The 26516-nt window shown below is 45.3% G+C and overlaps 1 protein-coding gene across 1 annotated transcript; it reads right to left on the bottom strand.

The window, feature by feature from the left end:
* Nucleotides 1–487: 487 nt before the first annotated feature.
* gle1 (GLE1 RNA export mediator) lies at nucleotides 488–16595 on the bottom strand (the record flags this gene model as incomplete). Its single annotated transcript, XM_083644716.1, has 16 exons — nucleotides 488–2490; nucleotides 3823–3886; nucleotides 3979–4061; nucleotides 4182–4286; nucleotides 5183–5312; nucleotides 6899–7089; nucleotides 8033–8245; nucleotides 9572–9684; nucleotides 10707–10789; nucleotides 11801–11943; nucleotides 12454–12702; nucleotides 13315–13375; nucleotides 13478–13626; nucleotides 14379–14528; nucleotides 15706–15927; nucleotides 16491–16595. 16 exons carry the CDS (start codon nucleotides 16593–16595, stop codon nucleotides 2422–2424), a joined length of 2130 nt encoding a protein of 709 aa, XP_083500842.1. The 3' UTR covers nucleotides 488–2421.
* Nucleotides 16596–26516: the final 9921 nt, after the last annotated feature.

Here is a 26516-nt window from a genome sequence, read left to right as displayed (position 1 = left end):
TTAATGGGTCTCCACTCTGTCTCCCACCCTTCTTGATTAATGGGTCTCGACCTTGCCCCCCGCCTTCTTTGTTCGGTCACTCGCCTGATCTGGTAATTTGGAGTGACTATAACTCCAGGGCTTGTAGCATGCTCTATTTCTATTTCACTCTCTATTTCTCTCCATTGTTGCTTCGTTGTCAATGGGTCTCATATAATGTAGTTTAACGACATTACACTGTTTTAGGTCTGTAAGACTTATTAGTGAGGAATTGGCTTCTACCCCCACTATCCCATCACATTCCACCTCATCCAGTAACGCTTGATCTCCATTTGCCAATTGTGTAAGGATTTTTCTTCCCGTCGGTCTTGTCACATCGCTGCAGCCAGATGAGCAAAAGTTCATTTCAAGTCCATCAACGATAACAGAAGAGAAACTTGAACTCAAACCGAAGGAGGACAAATTCCAGTTAAACTGATGAATAGTTTTATTTCAGACTGCAGTGGCGATGCATTATAATGTTTTGTGCATTTGAGTCGAGACATTTCTGTACAACTATTATGATGGCTCTCTGACATCGATACACCTTTATATTCTGTAATATATAGTCTATATATTGGCTCTCTGACATCGATACACCTTTATATTCTGTAATATATAGTCTATATATTGGCTCTCTGACATCGATACACCTTTATATTCTGTAATATATAGTCTATATATTGGCTCTCTGACATCGATACACCTTTATATTCTGTAATATATCCACCATTTGAACAAACTGACTCCTGCTCTTGCAAAACAATACTTGGCATCAAAGCAAAGCACATTCAGTTCAGCTCTGAGCCACCTTCTAACATCTGATTGCAGAACACTTCTGCTTTTGAGTCAAATGCTTTGTTTTTGAAACATTGACCAAAGAATTTCAGCTGTATTTGTTCAAAACCCATACAGAGCAGTTCACATTTCTCTTCACCAGCAGGAATTCAGTGACAGTTCATCAAAAACAATTCTTAGACCCACACAGTGCGTTTTAAAAACATAAATATTAGCGAGGTCGCAAGGCATTTTACAAAGTATGCACAATTATAAGTTGAACACTTAAAGGGATAGTTAGTATTTTTTTTAATGTGGGTTTGTACGAGGTACTTGCATACAGTCAGTGTACTACATGCAGTAGAATGCAGCCAGTGTGGTCCCAGTTTGAAGAAATGGGACCACACTGAGCAATGTTTCTGAGCAATGGAGGTGTAGCCAAGCTTGCCCCGACCTGTAGGCACCCGCACACTAGTTACCTTGGGAGTGTAGCTTCCTTGGACATTTCCTGTGCCACTCACAGAGGAAAGGGGGGAGGGTTTCTGTGGCTTTTGGAAGGAGGTACGTTCAGAAACTCTACGACCTTGGACAGTGCCAGATGTTGCTGAATTCAAGGAGTCTTGCTGCGATGCTTGGCAGTCTCCAGTGAACAGGCGAGAAGAGCCTTGATTGACACCGACAGAGGCTCTTGGAGGCTTATCTCGAACTATGGCTGAGCTCTGACCATAGTAGGCTGGGGTTTTGTTCACAGCGCTGGGCCTGTGGGAGCGGCCGCGTCGGGCAAGTAGAGCTGTCTGCTGAGTGTGAACAGCGCCATAAGCAAAAACCTCAACTGAAAAAATACATAAAATGCTTCCATACTGCTCACCTGGCGTAATCCAAATCCCCACAAGCCCTGAGATGCCAAGTTGACTTGAAAATATGTCATTTTCACACTGTTTTAGCTGAAATCGTCACTGGAGCTAGGTGCTCCAACTATATAAAGACGGGGAAAAAGTCAGCTTCCAGCTGCACATGGTTATATTTCAGCTAAAAACAGGGTGGAAATTAAGTCTTGTCATGTCAACTTGGCATTTCAGGGCTTGTGGAGACTATGATTATGTCAGGTGAGCAGTATAGAAGCATTTGATGCATTTTTTCTGTTGTTTTTTATGTATTTGCTCATGGCCCCTTCACACTCAGCAGACAGCTGTAGTTGCCTGATGTGGCTGGTCTCCATTTCTCCAAACTGGGACGGTGCTGGCTGCATTCTAGTGCATGTAGTACACTGACTGTATGCAAGTACCTCATACAACCTACTGCATGTAGTACACTGACTGTATGCAAGTACCTCATACAACCCCACATCAAAACATCACAACTATCCCTTTAATGCCACCACCGAAACGCAATGCACACAAATAATCCTATTAGAAATTAAATGGAACAGTTTCTCAAGTAAAAAAAAGGATAAAATGTGCTTTCCAGAGTAATAACAATAGCATGCAGGTAAAACCGGCTGCTTCATTTCCATGTTCACTGGGGAACATCCACAATTTTGCCAACAAACAAGATGCTTCCAAACCGAAGCGGACCTCCAGAACCAGAGTCCAGAACCACAGCCGGTTTCCTGCCACAGCGCCCTCCTCAGGACCTCCAGAACATGGAGCTCAGCTGGCCTTTAGGTGGACTGATCTGTCTGCTGCGGAGCGACGTCTGCATGAGGAAGACAAAGTGGAGTCATTTGGTGTTTTGGACAAAGAAGGAGTAGAGATTTTCATGATAAAAAAGGAAAAATGTCTGTGTAAGAGATTGTGTAAATATGGCGTCAGAGTAGAGCAGCGGTAGAACACTGAAAAGTGTTCAGGGGAGACACGAGGTGACAGGGGGGGGGGGGGGGGGGAATAGGAGAGAAGAAAATGCGCAGCTAACTTGGCCTTGCTCCACCGCACGAATCATGCTGGCTGCACAGCCTCCACCGCACGAATCATGCTGACTGCACAGCCTCCACCGCACGAATCATGCTGGCTGCACAGCCTCCACCGCACGAATCATGCTGGCTGCACAGCCTCCACCGCACGAATCATGCTGGCTGCACAGCCTCCACCGCACGAATCAGCCCGGGGCCGAGCTCCCGCAGTCTGTCTGGCCACCTTGTTGAGGTGAGTGAGGTGAACTCAGGCTGTCAGAGGACAAACCTGCCGATCACATCGAATCGTGATTTTCTTTTAATGAGTGTTTCACAAATCCGATGGCAGCAGTTCTTTCTATCATGTTTTTCTATCTGTTGGGGAGCTTATTTCCGACTAATTGCTGTCTCTATCTTCTGAGGGGAGGCTCGCTCTCCCACACTTTGAGAAGCCCTGGTTTAGTTAGATTACACTCGTCTTGTAATGGGGAGTCTTGAAGTTGTGGTTTTCACACTATATGACTGAGTGGTTTTCACACTATATGACTGAGTGGCGGCAGGGGGATCACACATTACATGATATTTCACCAGGAGAATCCCCGAGTCTGTCTGGTCTCCAAACCACGTTTTGTCACGAAAACACAATGCAAGAGCAGCACCGGTTTCCATGGAAGAACAAGGAAGGAAACGCAGTCTCACACGGGTCTGCTCATTAGCCAGCTAAACACACGCTCGCACCATCTACAGTGGAGTTTCTTCGTCTTTGCTCCTCAGACTCCAGGCTCTCGACGAGCCCTTGGCGTGCGTCGATCAACAGTCGACCCATAGCTATAGAGCGCCGATTTGCGAACGCCAAGCCAACGTGATTTGGCTCTGATCTGGGGACTTTTGTCGGCGAGCTCCAAAACCTCTCAGCAAGTGGAAAATTAGGTCTCGTATTGTATAGTGTGACCTTTGCTTTAATAATATTATAATAATAGTATTGTATAGTGTGAACTTCGCTTTAATAATTGAGAAAATAATCAACAGATTAATCGACAATGAAAATAATAGTTAGTTGCAGCCCTGATGGGCGGACCGTGCTGCAATGTAACTTCCTAAACCGGACTGTGTTGTGCAGAGCAGCACCAGCATCTCACCTCCAGAAACTCTTTGAGCCGCATGACGGAGCCCATCTGTCCCGTGCTGGTCACTGCCTCGATCCTGGACGGAGAAAAATGTCAGCGGTCAGAGAGGGAAACTTAACTTTGTGGTTTACGGGCCGATGCAGAAAACTCAAAATTCACAGCGCGTACCTCGGGAAGTATTCCTCTCTGATCAGCAGCATGAGCTTCCAGAACTGCCCCTGGTACTGCTTCATCAAGGCGTTCCCACACACCTGCAGGACGAGGAACATTTACATTTAGGAATTCAGTTGACATTCTTATCCATAACCCTCCGGTGGTTCTCCTGGCCGGTGTGACCCGTGTGTGACCTGTGTGTGACCCGTGTGACTCACCTCCAGGAAGTCGAACAGCAGCGTTGCCGTGACGTCGGCCAGAGGCTCCATGTTGAGCATCTGAGCCAGCCAGCGCCAGCCGTGGTTCAGACCGTGAGGACTGGGCTGGACCACAACAATTCATACAAGTGTGTTAGAATCAAACAGGGACAGCCAACTTAAACATGCAATTTCTCATTCAAATTATTATTTTTTAAGACATTGTTGGGTGTAAAAAAATAACAGAAAACAAACAATGCAAAAAAAAAAAAGTAACTGAGGACTGTTTGTACACTTCTGCATTTTGCTGTGGATTAAATTAAATGTTCACACAGTGGGGAATGCAATTAGAACTCGCCCTCAACACGCCGCTCAAATGATTAAAAACAATGCATGCTGACAGCGCCAATATGACCGTAGACCCCTGCAGTCGACATCTGAAGATTATTTTTCGCCAGAAAAAACACACACACAGAGAGAGTGTGTATGTAGGCTACGTATGTTCATTTGGTAGTGGATCTGAATCCGACTCAAGCCTCACAAACCTAGCCGACCTAAACCTAACCTAGCCTGCGCTAGCCTCACGCAAAACACAGCGCTTCCATGCGTTTCTCTCATGATCGGTGCTGATCATGGCTTTTCTCCACTCTAGTATTATCATGATAGCCTAATTAAACAGACTGTGACCCACTGTAATAGAGAATAGACATGGGACCAATGGCACAGCCAGTTTCCAAGTTTCTACAGTCAAATCGTCAGGAATACAGGATTTTTTTCAGTGATCATTTAGGGAACACTAGCACTGCAAATGAGTAATATGACTGATAACTGAACTCTGATAATTTGCTATGACTATTATGAAAATCATGGCCAATTGTGCCTGTATGGATGGCTGACTAAGCCGCAGGCAAGACGAGGGTTCAAACCTGCGACCCTGGTGTTGGTAGGCAGGGAATCTAGCGCTACACTACCCGGACGCCCCAATAAGGACTTGTAGGTGCTGTGGTATGGTAGGTACGTACCCCTTGCTTGGAGCCGTAGGGCCACCTCAGCTGAATGACGGCAGCGTAGAGGCGGATCATTCCAGACATCCTCTTCAGGAAGCTGTCCTGACCTTCGACCCCGGAGTCATCCACACGGTACCCAAGGATCCTGTTGGGAGAGATCGGGAGAGACCATAGAACATTTCACTGGGACCAAAACTACATAGAAAAAATATTTTCTTTAAATCTGCAATTTTTATACGTTTTAGTCAGAGTGAAATGTTATGTGGTCTCTCCTGTTTCTAAATATATCTGAACCGTTTGGTTTGAACAAGTACAACTATTTTTATAAGCATTTTACGAAATGTCTATGGGAAAATAAATGGCGGATGAAAATCTCTGGTACAGTGCTGAAGCAGGAAGTAGGCGGTCACGTTGCCTCTCTATGTGTAAATAAACTAGGGCTGCTCGATTATGGCAAAAATCATAATCACGATTATTTTGATTGATATTGAGATCACGATTATTTAACACGATTATTGACATCATTGACATTGAGAACATCATGCATTTATTGAACATTGACACTGGCTTTTCTTTTTAACATTGGATGTCTTTGGATTTTAGATATAATTGAAAATAAATAAATATAAAATAAATAAATAAATAAATAAATAAATAATAAAAGTGCAAAGATTTAGAAATAAAATAAAAACTAAAATAAATATACAGTATATGTAGGCCTACTATGTTGCAGTGAACTGCCACAACCAACTGCAACTATTAATCTACATTCAATATGTTGGTAAACATCTGAATTAGTAGTCCTTAAACCTCAAATCTAACCAAATGAGAACGCTATTGAGTAACGTTCGTTTACATTAGGCTACATTAAATTACTCATTTGGCAGATGGTTTTATCCAAAGCGACTTACGTTTAGGTTCATAATAGGCTATTGTTAATGTTTATCTGTGAGATCGTTAGCTGTTGAATGCATATTCATGCATCATATCAATGCGGTCGCATTGTAAAGAGTGTCCTGAATCGATGACTGTGTTGTGGCAGGAGTAACTAGATGTCTTTTTGTTCATTTAGCGTTATTTCTTGGTCATAGACCACTTTGTGAGTGGATTTCAAGAGATTAAACAGAGGGAGAGGTCATTGCGGGGTGCTGCCACGACCGCGCATATCTTGACAGGTGAGTCAAAACTCGCATCGCAATTCCATGCTGTATATTCGCATCGCTCATCAGTTACACATCAAGAGCGATGCGAATATACAGCACGGAATTGCGATGCGAGTTTTGACCCACCTGTCACAGCCACAGACTTGGAACAAACAGTGCAAGATATGCGCAGTGTAAGGACCTTTAAACTCGGCAAAACCATAGTGTTTCCACCCCACATACGTTGTTTTACCTCTCTTCTCGACCAGCGGCTCTCTTTCTGTGAAATAAGCGGGGAGGAGAAAGCCTGTGGCTCTTCCCACGACAGTCACAACTCGAGCTGGTGTGCTTTGGGGGAGGGGCCGAGCAAAGGAAGGGGAGCGCTTGCTTTACAACACAAGACAGAACGAGAGAGACAAGAGCCGCAAAATCGTTTGATGTCAATTATCTTGTTTTCATAATCGTGGACAGCCCAAATCGTAATCTAGATTACAATTCGATTAATCGAGCAGCCCTAAAATAAACTAACGCTAATGACATGAGACAAAAAGGGACCTGTAAAGAAAAGGCACATTTGTGTTCCTCTGACCTCTGGTATTCCTCCACAGACGTGCCGTCCTTCATAGGAGGGTAGTGGGGCACTGCGTATGGACATTTCTTGTGCAGGTGGGCGAGGATGAGCTCCCCCACCCGCGGGTGCAGCTCCCACACGCCGGAGGCCACCACAGCGATGGGGAAGGCAGCTTCATGGTGAGACGCCACCTCCTCCTCTCCTTGTTTCTGCAGGGGAACACATGGCTGACTTAGTGGAATTGGCCATTTGGTTTCTTCTGGGTTTGTAGGTTTCGTTTATTTATTTTTAACAGAAATTATTTCCAGAGAGAAGAGGTAACATTCAGGACCTGTTAGAAAAAACATGAAGCCTATTGATTTTTAAATATATACCCCTCCAATCAAAAATATGTTTTTCTTCTTGTTCCTTCAGTTGGCTGTTTGAGCTTGATTGTGCAGAATGATGTCTGTGAGCAGAGTTTGACACTAGAAGGCTGTTTTCACATGCATCTGCTGAAAGTGGAAAGGTTCTCTGTGCTCACTGAAAATCACATTTTAGTGCGTGGGCCTATGATATGTATGATTATTGATTTGTGATATCAGAAATAGTTTGGAAGGTAATCCCTGTCCAGTATTCCAAAGTGTGATTAGGGCTGACAACTTCTGGTCGATTGGTCAATTGATACACGCCAGTCCGACCAAATTCTCATTAGTATTGGTATTGGCTATCAACACAACGGACGCGTTTTAGCACACAGCCATCATCAGCTGTTTATGAGCTGTTAAAGACCCTGGCAACCAAAATCCACAAAAAAAACTCAACTATCTAATTTATGTCTTATGTGCATACTAGTGCTTATGGTAGTCTGTAATTGTACGCATCTAAAAGTTGTAGACATTCGTTTCAATCCAAATCCTAAATATCGCCATTTTGCTGTTTTTTGGGAGGTTGGGGTTGGAGTGGGCGGTGCTTAGGGCTCATTAGGTTCAGAATTGATCACGTAAAAAAAAGGAATCAATCTAATAGAAGCTCTCAGTTGTCTGTCAAAGCTGAGATATGAAAAAAAAATGCATTTGAAGCTAGCTCAACTGACACGCCCCCTCCATAATCAGTCAGATGATGCTCGTGCATGCGCTGCGTCATTTGTCAGATGCGATGTGAGTGACTCACCACAAACTTCTCAGCCAGTTTGTTGCTGACATAGTCCAGGCCCTTGGGATGCTCGGAGGTGGAGATGGACTTCCCCCCCGACACCACCGCCCGTCCCGACAGCAGCTTGTCGATCTTGTCGAAGATTTCCCGGAGCTGGGAGCCGGAGATGCTGGAGATCTGACTGACCGGGATGGTGGCTGCTTTCTGAAGCTCCATCCGCAACTTCTTCGTCTGAGCGAGTCGACAGAGAAGAAAAATGCAGACATTGGTCAATAATTAAGACAAATTTTAGTTTTAATGTTACAGAAGTGAAGTGAGGAATTAGCAAAACTCAATACTGTTCTGCTTTTTTATTTTTACAACATGATGCTGCAGTGGAACAAGCTATTAGCTTTTGGTTCTTACCAATCTAAGTTCTTTGGCGCAAATGATAACATGCAACTATACAGCGCACGCTCGTGTGTGTTTGACATGATGGAACACAACGATGTAACGACGTTACACAGGTATAAAAAGCGCCTTTAAGATCAAATGTGTTAGCGTTTAGCTGCTGGCTGGTGGGATTTTCTAAGCTGGATTACCGTAAAATACCAATTATTAGCCCGGGCGTTAATTGACAAAATATGTAGCCAGACCCCGCGTCAATATGGGACCTGCGGCAGTTTGGCACCTGCTTTAATTATTTTTGTACAAAAATATTGCTCAGCAAAGATTGTAAATAGTATGAAATTGTTTATTTAAACCATTTATTTTAATGAGTTGGCTACAGCACCCCACACGATTGCTTGTCTATGGGGAGAGCCGCGCCTCCCTCTCAGCGCAGCAGAGCACATTGCATGCCAGTTCTGGCCTGTACATGAAATCAAATAAAATTTGAGCTGAACTGTGACCTACCGGTATTTACCACTAAACTTTCTCCGCTGAAGGTGAGAGAACATGATCATCATGTGAGCAGATTATTTGTTGCATGCGCTGCCTCCTCCGCTGGCTGCATGCGCTGCCTCCTCCGCTGTTCATCACTCATGGAGCCTACCCTCTTCAGTAGCGCACATGTGAAAGTGCGGTGAAATACCAATTAGAAGCCGACTTCTATGCCCGCTGGCAGGGAAATATACCATAGGCACATTTCTCAAAATAATTATTACACCAGAGATGTCGGTTTTAGTGTATAAAAATCTTCAGGAAATGCCTACACAATTTTCAGAATCATCAGATGTTGACAGAAAACGAATTTTGATCAGCAAGTTTCGTGCATGTGTTTTTTTTCCTCGTTGTTCCTCGTTTCCTCGTTGTTCGTCTTCTTCATCCGATTTTTCTTCTTCGTTGTGTTTGGGAGATGCATTCAACAGGATGTCGCAAAGGTAAAAAGAAAACATTGAAAAAACTAACCGGGCGTCAAATTGGGACCTGCTTTTATGTACAAAATATGTATCCAGACCCCGCTTATATATGGGACCCGCGGCAATTTGGAAGTCGGCTTCTAATTGGTATTTTATGGTATAAGAATAATAATCATAAACATATTGTAGCCCTCCAGGCAGAGAGGCAGAAACCCACCTGGACGTGCTTGCTGGAATTGAGCTCCTCTATAGACATGGCACACTGAGCGGCTGCCTCCTGCAGCTCCCTGTACCACTTGAGGGTGCTGTCTTCAGCTCTGGTCTGTAGGCCTGAGGACACAACAGGTGTAGAGTGTCATGGTACACAAAACCCAGTTTGGTGTGGACCTCGGTTCTGTTTCATGTTCAATGTGTTCATTAATTGTGCATTGTCCCGTCCAAATAAACAAATAAAGTAAGTAAAGTAAAGTTTAAGACACGCTAATCACTGTAAACCATGGCTTCTTGGGGCTTATTTCCTGTGAGATCTTGTATTAGCAAACACTCCAACAGGAAGTAAGCTAGGTGCCATTTAGAGTGTTTATGTTGTCAAGTTGAAACAGTCTATACTTAGCACCTCCTCCTCATCCCTCCTGCTCTCACCTTTCCTCCTGGCCTTCACCTCCTCCTCATCCCTCCTGCTCTCACCTTTCCTCCTGGCCTTCACCTCCTCCTCATCCCTCCTGCTCTCACCTTTCCTCATCCCTCCTGCTCTCTCACCTTTCCTCCTGGCCTCCACCTCATCCCTCCTGCTCTCTCACCTTTCCTCCTGGCCTTCACCTCCTCCTCATCCCTCCTGCTCTCTCACCTTTCCTCCTGGCCTTCACCTCCTCCTCATCCCTCCTGCTCTCTCACCTTTCCTCCTGGCCTTCACCTCCTCCTCATCCCTCCTGCTCTCTCACCTTTCCTCCTGGCCTTCACCTCCTCCTCATCCCTCCTGCTCTCTCACCTTTCCTCCTGGCCTTCTCCTCCTCCTCATCCCTCCTGCTCTCTCACCTTTCCTCCTGGCCTTCTCCTCCTCCTCATCCCTCCTGCTCTCTCACCTTTCCTCCTGGCCTTCTCCTCCTCCTCATCCCTCCTGCTCTCTCACCTTTCCTCCTGGCCTTCACCTCATCCCTCCTGCTCTCTCACCTTTCCTCCTGGCCTTCTCCTCCTCCTCATCCCTCCTGCTCTCTCACCTTTCCTCCTGGCCTTCACCTCATCCCTCCTGCTCTCTCACCTTTCCTCCTGGCCTTCTCCTCCTCCTCATCCCTCCTGCTCTCTCACCTTTCCTCCTGGCCTTCACCTCCTCCTCATCCCTCCTGCTCTCTCACCTTTCCTCCTGGCCTTCTCCTTGGCGGAGAGTGCAGCCTTCTTCTGCGCCTCCTCCTGCTGGGCCTGCAGTTCCGCCTGTATCCTGCGCGTAGGGGTGGCAATACGGAAAAATATCACATGACAATTTCAGGGATTTAGGGGGGGGGGGGAACAAAACTTCTGACTGGAAATTTTTCCAGGCCCTTTTTTTTAAAGCTATTTCGGGCTTTTGAAAGTGTCCTCTTTTTTCCAACGTGCGGTCGCTGTGTGTACAAATCACTCATTTCACTCTAAAGTTCCCAAACACCCAGGAATGATGCATGAATTGTGTTCCAGGCTGAATCACTATGTTATAGGTTCCAATTAGTGGCTATAATAAATCACAATAACACTTGTTCTTTTTATAAAGTCAAACAGAATTTTTCAAAATGAAAGCTTTCATTCAAACTCAATACAATACACAAATTGAAATAAAATATACATAGGGACATATCTGACTCCAATTGACTGAAATCCGTCGTAGCGACTGAGAACTTTAATCCCTGCAATTTTCTTTTTGGCAGGATCCTGAATGATCGACGATCTTATCATGATTCTTTTTCATCTTGATTAAAGGCTATTTTGCAAGCTACTGAACAACAATACAACTAGGGCTGGCTGATATGGGTCAGGCTGAATGCAATACACAAAATATATCTCTGTATTTTCTAAATGTTTAGTTCCAAGTCCAAAGCCACATGGGAGATGTCACTTTTATTAAAAACAAACTTGTGCTCAAAATAAAATGCAAAGACAGGATTTCCTCCCCTGACTATTGCCGCTTTCACAAAATATTGTCACAATGAGAGTTTCGATAAATAATCAACAGTAATGTGGATATAATGACTAATAGCTCATTTATGCTCAATTTTCATCCAAAAATAAATGCGTCCACTTCAAACGGTGCAACCGTCACTGCCCACATACTTCCCATGTGTCTTTCACACGTTGGTATCATGTTAAGCAATACATCCACTAGTGGGCAGTAGAGAGTCAAATCAATGTGTGAGTGTGTGTGTTGTTATCATCTCATATCACAATATCAATATAATATCGCTATATTGCCCAGCCGTACCTGCACGCCTCCTGCTCTTCCTGCTCCTTTTTCTTCTTCTCCTGGGCCTTGGTGGTCTCCTCCTGCATCAGCCGGATCAGCGCCCTCATGTGGTGGAGCGCTCGCTCGGCCGCGGTCATGTCGTCCACGCTGGGAAACTCACCCTGCACACAGACAGACAGACGGACGGGAAAAGCTTACACAGGGTTTCACAGCTAGATGAGCCGCATTTGTGACCTAGTTCAACACAAGGCTTGAAAACAGAACACATACTCGCGACAGATTAAATATACAGAAAACATAATAAGACATTAAATAAACACATTAAAACCTATTCTCCTGAATTCAGAGTCTCCCTGAATCTAGTCTCACGTGGTCAGACCCAATCACAAGTCAGCATTTCCAGGTTTTCCCGCATGAAAAGTTGCGGCAAGCCTCTGATTGGCTGGGCTGTATTGAAGTCCGGCTCTCTGCGTGCATCGGTGGAAAATGTACCACCCCACGAGTTGCTTTACGCAAATAAGGGGGTCCGTGGTTGGTCAATTCATATGTCTGCAACGCTTTTTTGTGTGTCTTAGGCGGTCCTTAAACCACTTTTCAAGGAGGTGTGCCACAGACTATAGAATAGAACCATGAACCTAGCAGCAGCCAAACCGCCAGGAAGTCAAACTGACCTCGGCCGTGGTCCGCACCACCTCCGACACCTGGGAGCAGAGCTGGTTCCCTCGGGTGCTGAAGGCGGTGTGGGCGGAGGAGGTGTGGGTGGAGCCTGAGGGCTCCAGCAGCTGGTTGAGCTGTAGGATCTCCTCCTGGATGGTGTTGAGGTTACGCAGCCGCTCCCGGCCCTCCACCTGCCGCTGGCGCTCCAGGTCTGCCTCCCGCACGCGCTGCTGCTCCGCCTCCCTCAGACGCAGGTTCTGGATCTGACAGAGCCCAGGAGAGGAGAGGAGGAACCAACACATTTAGAACCCAAGAGTGGTTTGATATCTCAACTACGGCCCATTACCTTTAGAGGTTGTGATTTGTGCCAAAGGAGGTGTTACTAAGTACTACTGATTAACAAGGTGCCCAAAGTTTTGGACAGGTCACATTTACTCCCCCCCACAAAAAAAAGAAAAAACGCTTAAATTAAGCAAATAAAGATAAAATAAATTATTTTCACTTAGAAAATCAACATAACATGTTGAAGTCAGTACACCATCAAAATGATTTAAAAGCTGTTGTATTGAGGTAAAAAAAACAAAAAACACATATTAGGGCTTCAAGACAGTTTTCTATGTCACAGTATTATTATCCAGGTCATTCCACACACCTGTGAGTAAAGCATATGAACAAGAAACTAGATTCCTATTCTGCCAAATACAATTTTATTGACTCTCCTACTAGACAGGACAGGACTAGGAAGGGGCGCACGGTGCAAGCGAAATAATTTTTTTGTGCAAAAAAAAATTCCACATGCACGCTTTAGCGCACATGCTTCACCACCGCTGCTACAACAACAACTCCATCCTAGGAGAAACCCTGGATCATCATACCTTCATTCTGTGCCGATGCTCTTCTTTCAGCTTCTCTTGGCGCCCGATGCTCTCTTTAGTTCTGCCACGGATGAGGAGAAAGAAAACCATATTTGGATGTGACGACGTAAATGTGATCTTTTCAGAAAACGTGATCAAAATCCAGCTTGTGGGCGGGTCTTACTCTCGGTCCATCATGTCCCTGACACACTGGTATTCCTGCCGCTGCTTCAGCTCCATGAACTCCTCGTAGCGTTTGAGCTGCTCGGACTCGCGGCTCGCCACCGACGCCACCAGCTGCTCCTGCAGGTCCCGGCGCAGCCCCAGCTCGCTCTGCAGCATAATACAGCATATAGCAGATACATACATACAAGACTGTTTACACTCCACAACATCAACATCCTAAATGGCCCCTGGCTTACTTCCTGTTGCAGTGTTTGCTAATACAATAGATGGTTTCAACTTGACAACATCCATCCATCTTCAACCGCTTATCCGGGATCGGGTCATGGAGGCAGCAGACAGTTCCAGCAGGGGGCTGCTAACAAAAAAGTCTGGGTCCGCTAACGGGGCCCCAAACCTCCCTTTCTCTCGCCACATTAGCCAGCTCTGACTGGGGGATCCTGAGGCATTCCCAGGCCAGCGTGGAGATATCATCTCTCCACCTAGCCCTCGCTCTGCCCCGTGGTCTCCTCCCAGCTGGACGTGCCTGGAACACCACCAGGTGGCATCCTTACCAAATGCTCGAACCACCTCAACTGGCTCCTTTCTACATGAAGGAGCAGCGGCTCTACTCAGAGTCCCTCACTGATGACTGAGCTTCTCACCTTGTCCCTAAGAAAGATGCCAGCCACCCTCCTGAGAAAACCCATTTCAGCCGCGTATTTGTATGCAAATACTTCAATTGTATTCACTCTGAATCAATCAATTAATCTACTCAACATAAAAGATTGTAAAGCAAACGTTCTCTTGATACCCAACGCAGTCAGATAGCCAGGAGCTGGCTGTGTAAAACAGTTGAACATGTGGGACTGGCGTGGGAGAAGGGGAGGGCGTTAATCGTGGTTCTGGTGATTTGGACCCACCTTGGCCTTGGCGCGGTGTTTCTCCTCACAGAGGCGGATGCAGCCGGCCATCTGTGTGGCTCGGGGCGACAGCAGGGAGATGGCGGGCGGAGACACAGAGCCAGAAACAGGACTGACACGCGGATCCTTCGCCTCCTCGTCACTGACAACCTGCAGCGCGTCACCATGAGGAAAAGATGGGACAAGTCATTCAATACATGAAGAGAGTTAAATAAAGTGAACAACAGGGAAGACTATAGCAGGCTGTTCTCTTTCTTTTGGAGAGAGCGTAATGTTGAGCTGCACAGAAAATTCTTGCAGCTTGATATTGCCTTTTGGAAAACAAGGCTATCTGCAGGTTTCAGAGAGCTTTTAAATGCTGTTTACATTTAAAAGTCCATTCAAAACCAGCCCTTTTCTGATTCAACATGGTTAGTCAAGGTTCTACAACACCAGGAAATTAATTGTATATTTGTTAAGAGTGTGTGAATATGTGATAAAAGGAAAACATTTGGCTTTTTTTTTTTATCAAGTTTTTTCTGACATTTTTCTCCCATTTTCTTCCCAATTGTACTTGGCCAAATCCCCTCATTGCTCCACCCCCTCTGCCGATCTGGCGAGAGTTGTGGACTTAGCACATGCTTCCTCCGATACATGTGCAGTCGCCAGCCACTTCTTTTGCATGTGCATGTGAGGTGTGCACGCTTGGTGATCGATAGGTTAGGCAACATTAAAGCACGAGGGGCCATATCGTACGCCCAAGTCTTGGTGCAAGGGCAAATCTTTAATTATAGTACTCAAAATCTCACTTTCTTTCTTTTAACCCATTGATACCTGATGCAGCATTTGCATGTATATCCCTCATTCATGTGCGTATCCCTTTAAGACCGCGAACCACACAAATGCTGCCTCAGGTATCAATGGGTTAATTACCACTGGGTCGCTGAAACACATCCTTTGATGTACTCACCCAGTTGTTATTAAAAGAAAAGAAGGGAGATTTTTGAGTGCTAGAAACTTGATTTGCCCTTTGCACTAAGAGTTGCGTGTAAAAATTAGTCAGCCCCCAGAAGAATCATGGTCTGTCGGTGTGTTTTTGTTTTTGTTTTGTATGTCTGTTTATCTTTCTGTTGTGCTATCGGGGGGAGGGGAGGGAGGTGGGATATGTATGGGATGTTTGTATTGTAATTTGTATAAATGTGATAAATGAAAAACAATAAATACAATGTTGGAAAAAAGAGTTGCGTGTAAGATATGGCCCCAGAACTCATGGAGTTTAGCAGGCAGTTCCCTCCCAATACACAGAGACAAGACAGAAGAGCAGGTGTTCAGGGCTGTGGAGACTGGCCTGCTCATGCTGGGTCTTCAGAGAGGGCACGCCTGGCTGGGAGTTGGTCCCGTTGATGGAAGGGAAGGAGTTGGTGGAGGACAGCGAGGCAGGGCTCTCCTCACTCAGGCTGGAGTCCCGGGAGAAGCTCTTCTGTAGCAGCTGACCTGGACTGAGGCGCTGCAGGATGACACCGGACAACGGGGACAGGCCGGGGACCTCGATGTAACCAGCAAGAATATCCTGCAAGAACACGATGTTAAATAAACACACTTTAACAGCAATCCTTCTGTTTCCATATGAGCTCTATAAAAGGTCTGACTGATGATGATATGGTGAGATTGGTGACACACAATTCTGCTGTCTAAACCAGTGGTTCTTAAAGTGTGGTCAGGGGTCCATATGTGGGTTCCAGGGTGTCCCCAACAAAAAAGGGAATAATTTATTTTCACTATATTTTCATCCATAAGTGACACAATGGTAGAAAGTATTGGTCATGGTCTCATACACCTTTGGTGAGAAACCATCGAACGTTAACATTAAAAGCAACCGCTGGTCTATTGAGGGGGAAAAAAACGTTTTGATAATCGTGATATTGATTTTCAACCACATTACATTTAACAGAACATGCCCGATTCAGTGAGAGGCCAATGTAGACTTCTTTCAGCAATAATAATAACAAGAATAACGATAATAATATGAATAGTGAATAAACAATTTCTTAGCCTAGCGTTAACTTTGCTTGGCCTAACCTAACGCTAGCTAACTGTGAGCTAACCTATGGAGCTAACAGACTCCAGACTCACCTCGCCCTTCTCCAGCCAGTGCGAGTTGGATTTGAGTTTGCCTTTGGGCGAGTTTTTTAATGCTTCTAATGTTTCCCATCGCAGACTGTCGGGGTCAACAGGCATGGCGACGGCAAACGACACCCAAAATTTTAAATGTAAAGCTAACCAAACCGTTAAGATTTGAATGAAGTTACATTAATTACAGTCCGATTAGAAACTACTGTCTGGACTCTCTTATGGTTCCGCCATACAGAGCACGCCCCCTAAGCCGTGACGTACAACTACAAAGGAGGTTTCCTTCAGTTGTGCAATGTGCGTCACGGCTACGGCAGCGTTATAAATCATAGACCAGACTATAAAAACATATACAGTGCCGTCTTTCATGCACGCTAACAAGCGAAACTGATGAACAAGGTTTGCCAGCGCAGGAACAGTCTGTCAGCCGATCCGGTCCGCAGCGAAAAGGCACCCGAAACAGGATCCCCACCGCAGAATGGATCGGGGGCTGGCGTCCTGGCGAGCCTAGGAGACTCCTCCTTTCCCTCCCTCCCTCCTCTCCTCTCCTCTCCTCTCCTCACCCTCCCTCCCATCCCATAAAGTCACTACTTAACTCAAATTGCTTATGCACATTGCAACACTGTACACTTTTTGTCCACATAATAGTTGTGTAAAAATATGTATATATTGTTCCGTAAGTATGTACTGTATTAATAGTAGGCTATGTCTATATTTGTGTTTTTCTTTGTGTGGCTGTATGGACCACAGAGGAGCTGCAGGTGAAGGTGGAGGGCAGGTGTGGCTGTATGGACCACAGAGGAGCTGCAGGTGAAGGTGGAGGGCAGGTGTGGCTGTATGGACCACAGAGGAGCTGCAGGTGAAGGTGAAGAGCAGGTGTGGCTGTATGGACCACAGAGGAGCTGCAGGTGAAGGTGGAGGGCAGGTGTGGCTGTATGGACCACAGAGGAGCTGCAGGTGAAGGTGGAGGGCAGGTGTGGCTGTATGGACCACAGAGGAGCTGCAGGTGAAGGTGGAGGGCAGGTGTGGCTGTATGGACCACAGAGGAGCTGCAGGTGAAGGGCAGGTGTGGCTTAATGTACCACAGAGGTAGCCTAGGTAAACCCAGCCCCCACGTAGACTAGCCCCCACGTGACCTGCACTCTCAGTTCCCAGTCACTAACTAGTGACTGAGAGCAGGTCTGAGAGCAGGTCACGTGGGGGATGGGTTTACCCAGGCTACCACAGAGGAGCTGCAGGTGAAGGGCAGGTGTGGCTGTATGGACCACAGAGGAGCTGCAGGTGAAGGGCAGGTGTGGCTGTATGGACCACAGAGGAGCTGTGAAGGGCAGGTGTGGCTGTATGGACCACAGAGGAGCTGCAGGTGAAGGGCAGGTGTGGCTGTATGGACCACAGAGGAGCTGCAGGTGAAGGGCAGGTGTGGCTGTATGGACCACAGAGGTGCTGCAGATGAAGGGCAGGTGTGGCTGTATGGACCACAGAGGAGCTGCAGGTGAAGAGCAGGTGTGGCTGTATGGACCACAGAGGAGCTGCAGGTGAAGGGCAGGTGTGGCTGTATGGACCACAGAGGAGCTGTGAAGGGCAGGTGTGGCTGTATGGACCACAGAGGAGCTGCAGGTGAAGGGCAGGTGTGGCTGTATGGACCACAGAGGAGCTGCAGGTGAAGGGCAGGTGTGGCTGTATGGACCACAGAGGTGCTGCAGATGAAGGGCAGGTGTGGCTGTATGGACCACAGAGGAGCTGCAGGTGAAGGGCAGGTGTGGCTGTATGGACCACAGAGGAGCTGCAGGTGAAGGGCAGGTGTGGCTGTATGGACCACAGAGGAGCTGCAGGTGAAGGGCAGGTGTGGCTGTATGGACCACAGAGGAGCTGCAGGTGAGCAGCAATGTGAATCAAATACCTGCTGCTACATGTTTGTAGGCAATGTTGGCTACGGTGTCAGATGATTATGTTGAAAAACCGGACCTTCACACATGTGACATTTAGGCTATTAAATAATAATTAGAAAACCTGACTTTCCAGTTTAAATCCTGCATCTGGCAGCTAGGGTTTTGTGGAATCAATCATTTGTCCTCGGTATTAAACCTGTGGATCTGCCCAGGAGCTGTGGAGATGAGCAGAACCCTGCTCAGACCAAGCCATACGAGTGAAACAGGCATCTGATAAGAACCCAAGATGTACTTATGGCTCTGCTCCATCGCCATTACCCTCGGCTTAGTCTGGTATTTCTCAGATTATAGCCGAAGAGCGACCCGGTAAGTTTAAATTGAACTTTGTTTATTTATATTGCCCTAATTCACAAGCATGAGGACTTTACACTACAGAGAATGTGTCTTGCTAGATCTAGGACTATCTAAACACAAGCAATGAACAACATTGAACAAACTAGAACGTTCAGTACTTCTGTGCTTTCTCTGTTGCTTTTCAACACCTTTATTCAGAAACGTCAGGCGGGAAAGCAGCAGTCAAACAGATGAAGGGGATCAGGACAAAATACTCCAGGTATTATGATGTCATGCACCCAGTGTTGATTTGACAGTATGGGTGATAGCTGGCTTTAGTCATGTTTTAATTGGTTAGTATTTTACAAATGTGTGGATGAATTTCATTTGTGGATGATGTGATAGCATTACATCTTCCTCGCTGAGATAAAAATGCAGAGACTATAGCCTGGCTACAGGCAATGGGTGTTTTGCAAATCAATTACTTAGAACAGTGGCTCTCAATTTTTTTGAAGGACCCCTAAACTGACAAAAATTAGACCACGGACCCCCATTAATAGGATTTTGTCCCACGGACCCCCATATGATAATAAGATTGATGCTTTTAGATGTTTTATTAGCCTACAGAAAGTGTACAAAACCCATGACCAAAATAGTCATTGTGTTACTTATGAATGGAATTATAGCGAAAATAAATTACCCCCCTTTTGGCTGGGGACCCCCTGGAACCCCCTCAAGGACCCCTGGGGGTCCCCGTACCCCCATTTGAGAACCACTGACTTAGAACACCATTTGTTGACTAGGCCTACTTACCCTTTCGTGTGTTGATAATGACAGGGCTTTTGGCTGTCAAATAAATCCTTATAGCCTAATGAGTTTTAAGGCGGGAACCAAGCGTCAGTCCAACCGCCCCTCCCCCCTGCACAGAGGCCTGAATCAATCGTGTTAAGTCTTAACACGACCAGAATCATGGATTCTAGAGTAGACCGGAGACTTCTGCTCAACACACGTTGATGTTCAAGGTATTTGTCTCATTCTAATGATCCCCATGTAGTTAATTCACAGCATTGCGTCTCTCTTTCAGGAGGAAAGCAGTGTAGACTTTGTTCATCGAGAGAGCAGCAGAAGTACACAAGCTGAAATCCCACTGGCGTCTCACTGTCCACATGTGAAGAATTCTCTTCGACAAGGTGGGCCACACACACCGACACCAGCAACACAAACCCCAACTGGAACATTGTTTCACCACTGGAAAAGTTACTTTACAGTCAGAAGGTTAATTAAGATTGGTACTCTCTAGCTGCCTATATCAAGGTCAGATCTTTTATTTAATTTGTCAGATTAGGATCACTGTGTTCAAATTTAGATGAAGATGAAATATGTATGTTCAGTTCTTTACTATAGCATGTTGGATCTTCAGTGGGAAAGTGAATGGGAATTTCACTTAAATGCATAAAATAAGGTTTGTGATTAACAAAAGTTTATGGGAGTGGTAATTTGTGTTCAGCAGAGATAATCTTCACAAACGTGAATCACTTTTATGACTTTTGAAACGTAAATGCGTTTTTTTTAACGTGAGCCTATAGTTTTTGAGATATTAACATTTGTTTGGCACAACTCATACTAGTTAACCGCTGCAGGTTCCGGGTGTTTTGCGGTGATTTGTTGTTGTTGTGACGTCACGCTGAATGATTCCTCGTGTTGGTGTGTTGCTGTGATTGCTCTCCTCAGTGTTTGAGTGTGCGTACGGCCAGCTGGTCCTGCCTTACGGCGAGAGCCAGCCGCTGCACCGCGTGCTGAGCCGGGAGTTTGACCTCGCCGTGGACAAACTCATCAGGAGAGCCAGAGACTTTGACGTCTGCGAAGCGCTCGTGGCATCGATCCGCACCCTGACCCAGCACTTGCATAATGCCAAGCACCCAGACAGGTGAGACTTTATGACATTTATGATTTTTAAGCGTAAAATGCGATCGCCAAAAATCGCGATCGCCAGAAAACGCTTCAAAAATCGTAAAGGTGGTGTGCCCCGGGCCCTCCCATCCCATTTTTTTTTTTTTTTTTGCATGCCAGGCCAGGCCAGGCCTGAGTGTGAGAGCAATTCAATCAATAGACAATAACATTGGTGTGTTTAAAATGAGATATTCCACTAAATATGGCTAAAACAGATTCAAACATGCAAAAAAGGCAAATTTTTCTTCGCCGCCGGCCTTAATTGGTAAAAAAAAAGAAAATAAATTGGGTTCGGGGGGCCCCCTAAGAGCTTCGCCCCCCGTGGGCTGATAGGGTTGCTCCGCCCCTGCAAAATACCCATACAAAAATCCCATTGACTTTGAGATGAGGGAACCAGGATACATGGGTGATTGTAGGCTTTGAAACCAAGCAAGATGAGACAGCAATTTATGTCACAACGCGTCAGAACGGAGCTGCGGAAGTTCTGCTGGAGAGGCAGAATCTGCTCCGAGGGCGGCTGTTATTTTTATTTTTTAAGTATGCCACATCCGCAGAGAATTGCATTGAGAGAGCCTTAACCAGCCTTAATGACTTGCAACTGGTGGGGGCGGAGTTTCTGCAGACAGGAGCAGGAGCATTTTCTCCCTGAGGTAAACAGAGAGAGAAGGTAAAACACTCCCCATGTGCTTATAATACAGAGATTATATATGATACAAAGTGGGTTGATGAAATTAATGCCATCCTTTAACAGCAGATAAACATATTTGATCTAATGTGGTATTAACTGTTGTTCCTCTCTGTCTGGTTCTGTTCTGTGGTCTGTGTCAGAGAGGCCCGGTCCGACTCCACAACAAAGGAGGCTGCGCTTCTCAGGGAGTTCTCTGAGGGTCTGGTTCAGAACGTTTTCCCCAAGTCTCTGTGGAGCCAAGAGGTCACCCGCTGTGCCTTAGAGATTGTTGCCTTAAAGGGTAAGCAAGCATTAAATTCCAGGGCCGTACACAAGGTTTTATTCACCTTATGTTGCCACGGCCACTTTTCATCTTCCGTGTCAGACGCAATTGTATTTGTTGTTCCGGTTCAGTGTTAGCCGGCCGGTTGCATTGTAAACTGTAAACTATGAATGAAGTTTGACAACATTCAGCAGCTACACTGCAGCCAATGTTACATGCTCATAGCGTCACTGCTGCGAGGAGCTCTCTCTCTCTCTCACATGCTCTCTCTCTCTCACATTCTCTCTCTCTCTCTCTCTCTCTCTCTCTCTCTCTCTCTCTCTCTCTCTCTCTCTCTCTCTCTCTCTCTCTCTCTCTCTCTCTCTCTCTCTCTCTCTCTAATGTAGGAATGCAGTCTTCATAGCGTGAATTGTTTATATATTTTAATGCCAATGGCAGCCAAGAGCAAAACCTGCCAACATTAGATGTGAAAAACAAAGAGAGAGGTGTGTTTCTAGTCGTATGTGTTTGTTGTTGTGATCAGGGTTGGAGCTGCTGGTCACATGGCTGTCTGACCCAGACCACCTGAACCAGCTGGTGGTGAGCCAGCTCCACAGTGAGACCCCCAAAAAGAAAGGTGTGTTTTTTTGCTTGCGTAATTTGCTCAATTATTATTTTATTAAATTAAATTATTAAATTGTTACCTTTTTAAACACACAATGCTGAACTGTGCCCTTCAAACTGATCATCGACACCTCCCTCTGTAAATGGATACTGGACTTTCTATAAAGACCCCAGACCCAGGTTCTCAGGAACCTTCAGAGAACGTTCCCCAAAGATTTTCTGAAGGTATTTTGTGTAACCTTCAGGGAAGGTTCCCTGAGGTATAGGTTACCTGAAGGTTACACACTAATAATATTACCGGATCATATTGTGAGATACATACAGTACATACATACATACATACATACATACATACATACATACATACATACATACATACATACATACATACATACATACATATATATATATATATATATACATAGAGTTGATTGAAGCAACTCAGATCAGCTGTTCTGGAACAGAAAACTCTGAGTTTTCTATCTTGCAGTTAATCAACTCACAGTACAAGGCTTTCCATTCGAATCGCTATCAATATAAGCTGTGTGATGTCCCTGACTTTTCATATGTGGTTGTCATACTTTCAGGTTTCAAGAAGCCGAAGAAAGCCAAGGTCATGTCCATCCAGGGAGACGATGTGGATGGATTCATCAGCTCTGTCCACAGCCAGCAGGTCTCAGCCAGGGTAAGAACAGCGCTTCACTGAGCTAGATGACACAATTCATTCAACTCAAGCTGATTGAAACATGACAGAATGTTTCATGTTTTTTGTATCAACCTCATTAGGAGGACAGCAATGTGGAGAACCTGGACAGCATTAAGGACAGGATGAAGGACATGTGGCGGACCAGCCGCTGGGATGTCAGTGTCCCTCATGTGAGTTGGGGAATGTTACTTTGAAAAGTAACTCGTTAGTTATTTAGTGGCTGCCATGAAAAAGTAATCTGAAGAACTGCAGAGACTCTTTGCCTGTGACATAGGTGGAGTGGGAGAACAAGGAGATGACCTTCACCGTTCACCTAGAGAAGCACGACCTCCAGAACCTGCAGTGGGACATCAAAAAGACCCACAAGGAATTAGCTTCCCTGGACTCCATTGTCCACTTGATGTCCAAGTCAGAAAAGGTTTTCTTTACTTACATCTTGTGTCTGTCTGTCTGTCTGTCTGTCTGTCTGTCTGTCTGTCTGTCTGTCTGTCTGTCTGTCTGTCTGTCTGTCTGTCTGTCTGTGTGTCTGTCTATCTGTCTGTCTGTGTCTGTGTGTCTGTGTGTCTGTCTGTCTGTCTGTCTGTGTCTGTGTCTGTGTCTGTGTCTGTGTCTGTCTGTCTGTCTGTCTGTCTGTGTGTCTGTCTGTCTGTCTGTCTGTCTTTCTGTCTTTTTTTAGATCATCCTCCTGTGTTCAGTGAGGATTTTTAACCTTGTTCAGTGGGTTGAACTGATGAATGAGCATGTAGCAGCATCAAGCATATTGGTGGAACGGTGGTATTTGGTGGTACTGTGTGTTCAATTCTCCACTTCACAGGGAAGCAAATTCTCTTGAAAAGGAGTTAACATGTTTTTCAGCATTTCTTCGGCAAATAATAGGAATAGTTGATTGCATTTATAGAGCGCTTTTCTAAGCAAATTAGACAGAGATTTATATTTTTTCTGTCTTATGTCTGCAGAGGATAGGCTTGAGTTTGCTTCTTACACACCGCAAGACCTGTTTCACAAGTTTGCAATCTAACATGTACACCTGACCACAATATTGAATATTCATTTGGGATGATTTTAAAAAAAAATGCAAAAATGCAAAAGGCACTGCAGTCCTCTGGCCATAGCATGCACATTTTAAACATTTCCTTTTGTGTTTCTTCAGGACCCGACATACCTGCCCCCGATGCCAGCGTTGGAGATCTCAGAGCAGGAAGTCAGTGATGAGGTCCAGGAAGAAATGAGATTATCAGCTGAGCTCTTCCTGCAGGTGAAAGAAAGCAGAATAATCTAGATTGGTAGACGTACGCGCACTTGAACAAGTGTCATAACTCAGAGACTTCCTACATTTGTCATGTCCCTGTGCAGGCGTTGGTTTCTGATGATCTGAGAAGCCACAGTCAGCCGGTGTTTGACTTCTTCTGCCCACTTGACAAACTGCTGAGTGAAGAGGAGCATGCGGCTGCATGGAGGCTGCTTAGTGGCTTCCTGGAGGAAGGAGAGGTCAGAGAAACAAGTCTCACAAAAGTATTTTCTTTCAGTAAAAGCATGGTTGAAGAAAGGATTGTAGACAATCAAAATAACTTCATTCAAATTGATTGCAATATTTTTTTAATTGCATAAAAAAGAGTCTGTTTTTGAATTGGTAAATTGATTTGTGTAGCTGTTTGGAGTCTGTGATGTTTTTGGATCACCCTCATTAGGAGGACAGCAATGTGGAGAACCTGGACAGCATTAAGGACAGGATGAAGGAGATGTGGTGGACCAGCCGCTGGGATGTCAGTATCCCTCATGTGAGTTATAAATAACACTGACGCTGGGGAATGACCTGCGGGCTAGTTATCCAGTCCCCCCAGGATTTTGATTTTGATTTTTAGATTGTTGTGATCAAACGTGTGTTTTGCATCGGCTTTTCTCAAAAATTGCAATGCAATTTCCAAAGTTTTATGTGATCTTTTTGTGGTAAAACTGCAGGAACTGGCTAAAATTGCAAGTTTGTCCGTTTTTGCGGAAACCACAAGAATTTTTAAAAATTGCAAGTGCCTGCAAATATTGCGGAGACTGGTTGAATTTGCATTAATTACTGCGATCGCAAAATTGCAATTTCCTGGTGGAACTGGTTATCTGTAGATCATGGAAGCTCTGTAGAAGCACATCCTTGGATATGTTGTTCATGTTGGAGCTGCAGAGACTCTTTGCCTGTGCCATAGGTGGAGTGGGAGAACAAGGAGATGACCTTCACCGTTCACCTAGAGAAGCACGACCTCCAGAACCTGCAGTGGGACATCAAAAAGACACACAAGGAATTAGCTTCCCTGGACTCCATTGTCCACTTGATGTCCAAGTCAGAAAAGGTTTTCTTTACCTACATCTTGTGTCTGTCTGTCTGTCTGTCTGTCTGTCTTTTTTAGCTAATCCTGTGTCTGCAGGTGGGACGTCGGATTAGGGGCATGTGTCCTGGTCGTTGCACTAGCGCCCTGCCGGTGAAGCTCCCTGCTGTCAGGTGAAAAGAAGCAGCTGGCAACGGCGCATGTGTCTAAGGAAGCATGGTGCTAGTCTACAGCTCTCCCCAGATCGGCAGAGGGTGGAGCAGCGACCGGGGCAGCAGGGGGAAATTGGCCAAGTGCAATTGGGGAGAAAATGGGGGGGTTGGATCAGAAGAGGGGAAAAGGAGTTCACATATTTTTCAGCATTTCTTAGTTTAATTATTATTAATAATAATAAGAATAAGAATAGGAATAATTGATTGCATTTATATAGCACTTATAGAGGCTTGAATTTGCTCATTGCACACCACAGGGAATTGTTTCACAAATTTGCAATCTAACATGTATACCTGACCACAATATTGAATATTAATTTGGGATGATTGAAAAAAAATCCATTGACAGATGATGCAAAAGGAACTGCAGTCCTCTGGCCATAACATGCACATTTTAAACATTTCCTTTTGTGTTTCTTCAGGACCCGACATACCTGCCCCCGATGCCAGCGTTGGAGATCTCAGAGCAGGAAGTCAGTGACGAGGTCCAGGAAGAAATGAGATTATCAGCTGAGCTCTTCCTGCAGGTGAAAGAAAGCAGAATAATCTAGATTGGTAGACGTACGCGCACTTGAACAAGTGTCATAACTCAGAGACTTCCTACATTTGTCATGTCCCTGTGCAGGCGTTGGTTTCTGATGATCTGAGAAGCCACAGTCAGCCGGTGTTTGACTTCTTCTGCCCACTTGACAAACTGCTGAGTGAAGAGGAGCATGCGGCTGCATGGAGGCTGCTTAGTGGCTTCCTGGAGGAAGGAGAGGTCAGAGAAACAAGTCTCACAAAAGTATTTTCTTTCAGTAAAAGCATGGTTGAAGAAAGGATTGTAGAGAATCAAAATCACTTCATTCAAATTGATTGCAATATTTTTTAATTGCATAAAAAAAGAGTCTGTTATTGAATTGGTAAATTGATTTGTGTAGCTGTTTGGAGTCTGTGATGTTTTTGGATCAACCTCATTAGGAGGACAGCAATGTGGAGAACCTGGACAGCATTAAGGACAGGATGAAGGAGATGTGGTGGACCAGCCGCTGGGATGTCAGTGTCCCTCATGTGAGTTATAAATAACACTGA

Source organism: Poromitra crassiceps (assembly GCF_964638095.1).
Source record: "Poromitra crassiceps genome assembly, chromosome: 10".
In the NCBI taxonomy this organism is placed as follows: domain Eukaryota; kingdom Metazoa; phylum Chordata; class Actinopteri; order Beryciformes; family Melamphaidae; genus Poromitra; species Poromitra crassiceps.
This window is presented reverse-complemented; position numbering and strand designations above follow the sequence as displayed.